The 10,864-nt window shown below is 39.9% G+C and overlaps 1 protein-coding gene across 3 annotated transcripts in view; it reads right to left on the bottom strand.

Annotated features, from left to right (window-relative positions):
• Nucleotides 1–10,864, bottom strand: part of kita (KIT proto-oncogene, receptor tyrosine kinase a) — a 129,649-nt gene that overhangs the window by 546 nt on the left and 118,239 nt on the right. For all 3 annotated transcript variants that reach the window (XM_061978101.2, XM_061978099.2, XM_061978100.2), the window contains exons 18-21: nucleotides 7,445–7,556; nucleotides 7,269–7,368; nucleotides 3,410–3,515; nucleotides 1–960 (exon numbers count right to left, since the gene is read on the bottom strand). The exon at nucleotides 1–960 is cut by the window's left edge and continues 546 nt beyond it. In XM_061978101.2, the coding sequence (XP_061834085.2) occupies nucleotides 787–960; nucleotides 3,410–3,515; nucleotides 7,269–7,368; nucleotides 7,445–7,556 (492 nt within the window). In that variant the 3' untranslated portion in view covers nucleotides 1–786. The remainder of the gene's footprint in view (nucleotides 961–3,409; nucleotides 3,516–7,268; nucleotides 7,369–7,444; nucleotides 7,557–10,864) is intronic.

Raw genomic sequence — 10,864 nt, 5'->3', positions numbered from 1 at the left:
CTCTGGAGTGAGATGAGCACTTAATGACCCGCAGCCCAACAGTGACGGCGATGGTGGTCCCCGACGGCCATTTCGTGTCCAACATAACAACAACAAACACGTCTCAGAAATGGCAGTACCACAGCATGTAAACAATGATCGCAGAGGGTATGGAACCAGTATTTTTTTTTTTTTTTTTTTTTTACATCCCGGCGACAAATACTGTCGTCCATAAGCCCGACCGTACCATGTCGCTACAGGCGAACCGTCATGGTGGTCCTCAGAAGCTGATAGCTTATTATAAACGAGTGTCCCACTAGCTCCAGTTTAATATCGGACCGTGAATAAATGTCACCTTCATTTTAAAACAAGTTTGAGAATAATACTGACGAATAAAAATAAAAAAAATCACCAAAGCTGCACTATGGGATGTATGGAATGATATGAAGTGCCTCCAGTGCGTTTTTTTTGTTTTGTTTTTTCCTTTCAAAATAACCAAAAAACTAACAAAAAAAAAGGTAATAAAACTTCAATTGACAGAAATGTTAAATGTGACTTAAAGCTATTCGTATTGGGGGCATCATTTCAAATGTCCTCCCTTGAAGCCACGGACAACAACAAAAAATTAAAAAAAAATCATAGTAATCAAATGTTCTTCTTCCAGGAGTGACGGTTGCCACAGTGATGGGGGGGGGGGGGGCTCAGTTTGTGTGCAGCCATTGTTTTTGTAAGGGTGGCAGTGTTTTTTGTCATGGTAGCAAAACATTGAGAGGCACTTCTTAAAAAAAGGGGGCCAGGGCGGGAGCCTCACACCCGCTGCGCACCGAGGCCCGTCCCCTCCAGGAAGACCTCATGCTGGGCCAGTAAGGGCTGTGTGGGAGCGCTGGTGCTGGCGCTGGGAATGCTCGGGTCCTCCTCCTCCTCAGCTCGTTTGGCAGTTCTGGGTGACGCCTTGAGCCTGGAGTTGAAGTTCAGATAGATCTGAAAGGGAAGTCAGATAGGATGAGAACTAACGTATTTTGGAGACTACAAGGCACACTTAAAATGATTTCATCTTTGCAAAAATCGACATTCGGAATCAAGAATCAGAATCAGAAATACTTTAATAATCCCCCAGGGGATGGGTGACGACCATAGCAATAAGGCTTGGAGGTGAGTACTGTATTCTACACTAAAATACACTCAAGGCTACTATATTACAAGGTGACATACACATTATATATATATATATATATATATATATATATATATATACATATACACACACACACATACATACACACACACACACACACGTAAAAGCCAGTAAATTAGAATATTTTGAAAAACTTGATTTCAGTAATTGCATTCAAAAGGTGTAACTTGTACATTATATTTATTCATTGCACACAGACTGATGCATTCAAATGTTTATTTCATTTAATTTTGATGATTTGAAGTGGCAACAAATGAAAATCCAAAATTCCGTGTGTCACAAAATTAGAATATTACTTAAAGCTAATACAAAAAAAGGATTTTTAGAAATGTTGGCCAACTGAAAAGTATGAAAATGAAAAATATGAGCATGTACAATACTCAATACTTGGTTGGAGCTCCTTTTGCCTCAATTACTGCGTTAATGCGGCGTGGCATGGAGTCGATGAGTTTCTGGCACTGCTCAGGTGTTATGAGAGCCCAGGTTGCTCTGATAGTGGCCTTCAACTCTTCTGCGTTTTTGGGTCTGGCATTCTGCATCTTCCTTTTCACAATACCCCACAGATTTTCTATGGGGCTAAGGTCAGGGGAGTTGGCGGGCCAATTTAGAACAGAAATACCATGGTCCGTAAACCAGGCACGGGTAGATTTTGCGCTGTGTGCAGGCGCCAAGTCCTGTTGGAACTTGAAATCTCCATCTCCATAGAGCAGGTCAGCAGCAGGAAGCATGAAGTGCTCTAAAACTTGCTGGTAGACGGCTGCGTTGACCCTGGATCTCAGGAAACAGAGTAGACCGACACCAGCAGATGACATGGCACCCCAAACCATCACTGATGGTGGAAACTTTACACTAGACTTCAGGCAACGTGGATCCTGTGCCTCTCCTGTCTTCCTCCAGACTCTGGGACCTCGATTTCCAAAGGAAATGCAAAATTTGCTTTCGTCAGAAAACATGACTTTGGACCACTCAGCAGCAGTCCAGCTCTTTTTTTCCTTAGCCCAGGTGAGACGCTTTTCGCGCTGTTTCTTGGTCAACAGTGGCTTGACACGAGGTATGCGGCAGTTGAAACCCATGTCTTTCAAGCGTCTCTTGGTGGTGGATCTTGAAGCACTGACTCCAGCAGCTGTCCACTCCTTCTGAATCTCCCCCACATTTTTGAATGGGTTTTTTTTCACAATCTTGACCAGGGCGCGGTGATCCCTATCGCTTGTACACTTTTTCTGACCACAGTTTTTCCTTCCCTTTGCCTCTCCATTAATGTGTTTGGACACAGAGCTCTGAGAACAGCCAGCCTCTTCAGCAATAACCTTTTGTGTCTTTCCCTCCTTGTGCAATGTGTCGATTGTTGCCTTTTGGACAGCTGTCAAATCTGAAGTCTTCCCCATGTTTGTGTAGGCTTCAGAACTGGACTGAGAGACCATTTAAAGCCCTTTGCAGGTGTTTTGAGTTAATCAGCTGATTAGTTTGTGGCACCAGGTGTCTTCAAAATTTAACCCTTACACAATATTCTAATTTTGTGACACACGGAATTTTGGATTTTCATTTGTTGCCACTTCAAATCATCAAAATTAAATGAAATAAACATTTGAATGCATCAGTCTGTGTGCAATGAATAAATATAATGTACAAGTTACACCTTTTGAATGCAATTACTGAAATAAATCAAGTTTTTCAAAATATTCTAATTTACTGGCTTTTACCTGTATATATATATATATATATATGTATATATATATATATATATATATATATAAGAAATACTTGACTTTCAGTGAATTATAGCTATATATATATATATATATATATATATATATATATATATATGAAATACTTGAATAATATAAATATACTCCTCCCCTCTTAACCACGCCCCCAACCACGCCTCCGCCCCACCTCCGACCACGCCCCCCCCAACCTCCCGAAATCGGAGGTCTCAAGGTTGGCAAGTATGTAATAAAGTATGTCTGATTATATTGGGTGAAGGGAGTGTAAAGGTGACTATATGGGTGTATTTTCATATTCATAATCATGTAAAAACATTAAAAATCCTTAATATTTTTTATGATTTAACTATGGAAATACTAGATTTTTTCACAATAATCCTACTTTGTTGGAAGTGTGTTTATCCTGGTCATGTGCGGCAACAAATAACTGAGAACTGACAAATCATACCATAAACTTCCTGCATGGCCCATTAATTTTGTTCATTTAGAGTTGCAGAACAACACGACATACATGCTTGGTGGTGTCAGAGAGCTGCTGTTCGATCTTCTCCACGACCTTCCTGAAGGAGGGTCTCTTGATGGGCTCGGCTTCCCAGCAGGAGTGCATGATCTGATACCTGTGGAGCACGTGTACGTTATTAGCGCACAGCAAAAATTCTCACTTTATAATACTTCATTGATAAACACTGCTTCTCTTCTATTTTTTTTAGCAGTACTTTAATGACCATTTTAATATCTGTATTATTAAATATTTTACTGGTTAATGAATGATGACCAACAGGTGGCCATTATTATTCTGGTGAGTGCACTGTATGTTAGAGTGACGGTAACTCAAAGTGTAATAAGACTGATCCTCACCGGATGTAATGGTGTCTTCCATGGCCCATATTCTATTCAAAATGTGTCAAAAGACATGCAGTTCAAAAGTTTCTTCTAGAGATGCCGATAAATGCTTTAAAATGTAATATCGGAAATTATCGGCATCGTTTTTTTTTTTTCGGTATCTTTTTTTTTTTTTAAATTACCGTATTTTTCGGATTATAAGTCGCAATTTTTTTCATAGTTTGGCCGGGGGTGCGACTCATAATCAGGAGCGACTTGTGTGAAATGATTAACACATTACCGTTAAATATCAAATATTATTTAGCTCATTCCCGTAAGAGACTAGACGTATAAGATTTCATGGGACTTAGCGATTAGGAGTGACAGATTGTTTGGTAAACGTATAGCATGTTCTATATTTGAATGACTCTTACCATAATATGTTACGTTAACATACCAGGCACGTTCTCAGTTGGTTATTTATGCCTCATATAAACGTACACTTATTCAGCCTGTTGTTCACTATTCTTTATTTATTTTAATTTGCCTTTCAAATGTCTATTCTTAATGTTGGGTTTTATCAAATACATTTCCCCAGAAAATGCGACTTATACTCCAGTGCGACTTATGTTTTTTTCCTTCTTTATTGTGCATTTTCGGCAGGTGCGACTTATACTCCGGTGCGACTTATACTCCGAAAAATACGGTAAATCAACATAAAAAACACAAGATACACTTACAATTAGTGCACCAACCCAATTAACCTCCCTCCCCCATTTACACTCATTCACACTCAAGGGTTGTTTCTTTCTGTTATTAATATTCTGGTTCCTACATTATATATCAATATATATCAATACAGTCTGCAAGGGATACAGTCCGTAAGCACACATGATTGTGGTCCACTAATAGTACTAACCTTTAACAGTTAATTTTACTCATTTTCATTAATTACTAGTTTCTATGTAACTGTTTTTATATTGTTTTACTTTCTTTTTTTATTCAAGAAAATGTTTTTAATTTATTTTATTAATGTTTTAAAAAAGGACCTTATCTTCACCATACCTGGTTGTCCAAATTAGGCATAATAATGTGTTAATTCCACGACTGTATATATCAGTATCGGTTGATATCGGTAATTAAAGAGTTGGACAATATCGGCTATCGGCAAAAAGCCTTTATCGGACATCCCTAGTTTCTTTAAGTAATGAAATTAGCGATGGCCTGAGACTTTTTTGCAGCATGCTGTGTATGAAATAAAACTGGCTGACAAATGAAATGACATTTTATGGGGAAAAAAATGCACAGAAATAAACCAATCTATACACACGCAACACTGTGGAGCGCCCCTTCCCACAACGCCAGATCATCTTGAATACTGCAGAGTAGAAGTGTAACAATGTGCCATAATCAGGGTTCTGTGTGCAGCATTTACTGTAAAAATGTGACTTGTTCCCAAATTGGAGACTTGGGGGGGGGGGGGGGTTTCAAACTCGGGCTCCTCCTTGGCACTAACTGGGCTGCACTGTATTTAGACCACCCCGTGCTAAAATTGCGAGGCATTTCCTACACTAATGAATGTTCCCTATCAAAAATTCAGATTGCAATTACATGTAACTTTACCCGCTACTGTAGTGTGCAGGTCTTTTTTTTTTTTTTTTTTTCATATCACCCAGTAAGATTTCACACTGTAATTCCTCTGGGACATTAATTACATGCTTTGGTAAGTGCAGCTGCTGTTTTGATTAGCATCAGCGTTCAAATGTGCTTCCACCGAGGGATTTACAGATTATCTTTCCCCGAGGGCAAAGACGAGTCATGTACTATACAGTATTTGGGGAGCGGCATATGATTGTTTAATGTGGGTGTTTTAATTGCGACATGGCGTCTGTTAGGGCGGAGGCCCCTATTTGCGGAAATAACGGCAAGTTGTGTTTTTTTAATCTAATATCCAAATAAACGGGCTGTTTGCAATCTTTATGAAGATGCCTAGAGCAGTCCATCCCAAATAGTGGGTGGGCAAGGTGCCGGGGGGGTGGGGGGACCTCGAGGAACATGCTTTTGTGGCCGTACAAGAATATGATGAAACTACCGTATTTTTCGGAGTATAAGTCGCACCAGAGTATAAGTCGCACCTGCCGAAAATGCATAATAAAGAAGGAAAAAAACATTATGCAACTTTCATAAACTATGAAAAAAACTGCGACTTATAGTCCGAAAATTACGGTATACATATACAACTATACATAAACTATGCATATATGGTGAAACTTGGCTTCACTGTAACCAAGCAGGGGGGTGTATATTGTAGCGTCCCGGAAGAGTTAGTTCTGCAAGGGGTTCTGGGTATTTGTTCTGTTGTGTTTATGTTGTGTTACGGTGCGGATGTTCTCCCGAAATGTGTTTGTCATTCTTGTTTGGTGTGGGTTCACAGTGTGGCGCATATTTGTAACAGTGTTCAAGTTGTTTATACGGCCACCCTCAGTGTGACCTGTATGGCTGTTGTTGACCAAGTATGACTTGCATTCACTTGTGTGTGTGTGAAAAGCCGCATATATTATGTGATTGGTATTCTTGTTATAATTTTTGGTTTGAAAAATGTAACTGAGCAAGTTGCAAACAGCCCCTTTATTAGTGATTATATATATATATATATATATATATATATATATATATATATACATACATACATACATATACATACAGTAACATATATGTATAAAAAATAATTACACACACACACACACACAAACACACACACACACCAGAAGTTTTGACACACCTTCTCATTTCAATGCCTTTTTCTTTATTTTCATGACTATTTACATTGTAGGTTGTCACTGAAGGCATCAAAACTATGACACCTGAGAGGTGAAAACCCTTTCAGGTGACTACCTCTTGAAGCTCATCGAGAGAATGTCAAGAGTGTGCAAAAAATAGTAATCAGAGCAAAGGGTAGCTATTTTGAAGAAACTAGAATATAAAACATGTTTTCAGTTATTTCACCCTTTTTGTTAAGTACATAACTCCACATGTGTTCATTCATAGTTTTGATGCCTTCAGTGACAATCTACAATATAAATAGTCATGAAAATAAAGAAAACCCATTGAATGAGAAGGTGTCCAAACTTTTGGCCTGTACCGTACACACATATATACACACACATATATATACACACACACACACACACACATATATACACACATATATATATATATATATATATATATATATATATATATGTCTTAATAAGGTTATCCAAAAAATAGTGCTCGATACCGTAGTAGAGCGCAATATATGTATGTGTGGGGAAAAAAATCACAAGACTACCTCATCTCTACATGAAAGAGGCCTGTAGAGATGAGGTAGTCTTGTGATTTTTTTTCCCACACATACACATACATATATATATATATATATACACATACATATATATACACATACATACATACATACATACATACATATACACACACACATATATACATACATACATACATACATAATATATAAAAATATATATATACTTTTCCGTCCGTAAACTTACATTTCACTGGGCGCAAACTCCGGAGAGTCAAGTCTGTATCCTTCTTTAATCATCTTGTAAAACTTGGCGTCCACCGGCATTCCAGGATAAGGACTGTTGCCTGGGTATGGAGAATTTAGTTTCACAAGAATAGACGAGGCAAACACACACACGCACACATTTTGGTAGATACACACCTAGCGAGAAGATCTCCCACAGCAGGATGCCGTACGACCACACGTCACTCTCAAACGTGTACACGCACTCGAAGATGCTTTCCGGAGACATCCATTTGACTGGCAGGCGAGCCTGAGATGAAAGGGGACAGCAATTTCGTGAATTGTATTTTCTTTTTCGAAAGCAATGGTTAATAAAACCCCCCCAACAAAATCAACAGGAAAAAAATGTATGAATGGTGAAAAACTGTAGATTTATTGTTAGGGTCTCTGAGGACACATGACGGCCTGGGAAGCAGCCCAGGCGCAACATGTACAAAACTAATTAAAGTTTAACCCAAAAATTTCAGCAATCTCTCAATCTGACAAGAGCGAATTTCCTGTATAATTCAACTTTATTGGGCCTCGCATTATTAGAAACAGCTTTAAATTTGAGGCAGCACATACGTTGGCATCGCCATTTGTTGATTGGGTAGTAGTTCTTAGCTACTAGTTAGTCAGAGAAACAAGTCACCCATTTAAGGTAGGGAGACTGTTAAAACATGACACACCTGTATAAGCCACTACTCAGTGGCCTAGTGGTTAGAGTGTCCGCCCTGAGATCGGTAGGTTCTGAGTTCAGACCCCGGCCGAGTCATACCAAAGACTATAAAAATGGGACCCATTAACTCCCTGCTTGGCACTCAGCATCAAGGGTTGGAATTGGGGGTTAAATCACCAAAAATGATTCCCAGGCGTGGCCACCGCTGCTGCCCACTGCTCCTCTCACCTCCCAGGGGGTGAACAAGGGGATGGGTCAAATGCAGAGGACAAATTTCACCACACCTAGTGTGTGTGTGTGTGTGACAACCATTGGTACTTTAACTTTAAGACACTTGTGATTTAGGGCTATATAAGTAAACATTGATTGATTGATTGATTGGTTGATTGATTGATTTCCCTTTCCATAGCAGCGCACATCCGACTTCGAGCAACAAATGTGTTCCTACTTCCGGATAAAAAAACACGAGTGTGACTTCTAATCATGGCAGACTTGGTAACAAACAACAAAGACCACTATTTTTGGACACATGAGGATCCACAACCTTATCTTTTTGAAGCTGAATGAACAGAAGATGAACTGCTGCTTCTAGAAGCAAGCACAAATAAGAGGGTGAGACGTTGGAGCAGACGGAAGCCGATAGAGTGAGGTGAAAGCAACTCAGAGCTGCAAATGTGGAATTTGGAGACAAGCTATTTCAACATAAATGCTGTGCTTACCCAAATAAACCAGAAAAAAACGTCCCCGGACTGCTGGACCAAAGATACAATTGTCCATTGAGCGAAACACTTTATATTGATCATGATACATGCAGCACGTCACGCGTGTATCATGACATGACCTACACTGTCTGGCTAGCTATGTACTAATGAAACATGAAATGTGGGCTAATACTTTACAGATACTGTAATATGATTGTTCATGTTTTTCAGTCAGTACAAATTGGTGTCCTATTGCAGTGTTGTGCATTACAAACTTAAACACGTTTGGTGTTGTCGTAGAAGCTAGCTTATCTCTCGCCGTGATTAGCTTTTACGGCTAACACCTAAGCACGCCGATTTGTTGCTACGATGGAAAAAAAGGGTCTCAGTGTTCGCTCTTACATTAACAATGTCGCTACAGCTTGGGTATTGGACAGGTTTTGGAACGTAAATGAATTATTGGTAATGCAATTTTAAAAGGTATTTAGAGGTAGAATTGATTGCTCTCATTAGCTGCATTGCTATTGTCGGAGGCAGATATTTACATATATCCGAATTTAAGTGTTACTTCTTTTATTTCATAGTCATATTTGAAAACAGCTCGTGTTTTTCCATTTATTCTCTTTCTGTTTCTCTGCAAGTAAACTGTGTGTGTTAACCTTGAATTCTTTGGAATGTGTTTTGACTAGAGAGATAATGTGCATGTGTTTTGACTAGAGAGATGAGAGAGGGGAGAGGGTTTTGGGGTCGGGAAGACAGACCATCTTAGCGGGGCGATCCGAATGTTCTATGCTGGACTGGTCTCAAATGTATATATATAGGCAAAGCTTTGCAAATATATTACAAAATATCTATTCTGTCTCTGGTGGTTTTTCAACTCAGCTTTTGTGTCGTAAAGAGCTTGGGAGCGACTTGAATTCCCTGGGATGAACAAAAAGGTCATGAAACGCAACAATTTGGGGGCTCGTCCGGGATTTGAACCTGGGACCTCTCGCACCCGAAGCGAGAATCATACCCCTAGACTATTAGAACGTAGAACGAGACCATTTTTACATGTTAAAATGCAAAAGAAACTACTTTTGTCTTCTTGTCTCTCATAATAATCGTAAACGATAGGCAACATTCCCCCCAAAAATGCAGTTCCCCTTTAAAACCAGGAAGCAACAAATATCATTTTACCCAAGATTTAAGGAAAATAAACAAAGAAGTCTTTCCTATTGCTCCAATAGTACCTGACATCATTTCCATCTTAGCAGCATTTAGCGGACTCTTAACTTCTACACCGTAGTGAACCTTTGTTCCGCATACTTTTCAATTCCGGTTCATGAAGATACACAAGGCCTGTTTGCCTTTACCTACAAAAATGAATAAGTATGGTGTAGGCTACCAATGGGATATGTTTATTCTTCAGCGGTCTATTCAGCTGCAGTAAATATGCACTTGTCGCAAGTTCCGCAACTACCAGGTCCGTCCGAACTGTTAAAAGTTTGCTTCACCATCTGAGAGTGACTGTCTCTAAGATTCAATTGCTCTCCTCCTGGTGTAAAGCACGTCGCCACTGGACTCTAGAGCAGTGGAGACGCCTTCTCTGGACTGATGAATCACGCTTTTCTATCTGGCAATCTGATGGACGAGTCTGGGTTTGGAGGTTGCCAGGAGAACTCTACATTTCAGACTGCATTAAGCCGAGTGTGAAATTTGGTGGAGGGGCAATTATGGTGTGGGGTTGTTTTTCAGGAGTTGGGCTTAGTTCCAGTGAAAGGAACTTTGAATGCTCCAGGTTACCAAAACATTTGACAATTCCATGCTCCCAACTTTGTGGGAACAGTTTGGAGCAGGCCCCTACTCAGTGGCCTAGTGGTTAGAGTGTCCGTCCTGAGATCGGTAGGTTGGGAGTTCAAATCCCGGCCGAGTCATACCAAAGACTATAAAAATGGGACCCATTACCTCCCTGCTTGGCACTCAGCATCAAGGGTTGGAATTGGGGGTTAAATCACCAAAAATGATTCCCGGGCGCAGCCACCGCTGCTGCCCACTGCTCCCCTCACCTCCCAGGGGGTGATCAAGGGTGATGGGTCAAATGCAGAGAATAATTTCGCCACACCTAGTGTGTGTGTGACAATCATTGGTACTTTAACTTTAACTTTAACTACCTCTTCCAACATGACTATGCACCAGTGCACAAAGCAAGGTCCATAA

The sequence above is a fragment of the Nerophis lumbriciformis genome, linkage group LG18 (assembly GCF_033978685.3).
Source record: "Nerophis lumbriciformis linkage group LG18, RoL_Nlum_v2.1, whole genome shotgun sequence".
In the NCBI taxonomy this organism is placed as follows: Eukaryota; Metazoa; Chordata; class Actinopteri; order Syngnathiformes; family Syngnathidae; genus Nerophis; species Nerophis lumbriciformis.
This window is presented reverse-complemented; position numbering and strand designations above follow the sequence as displayed.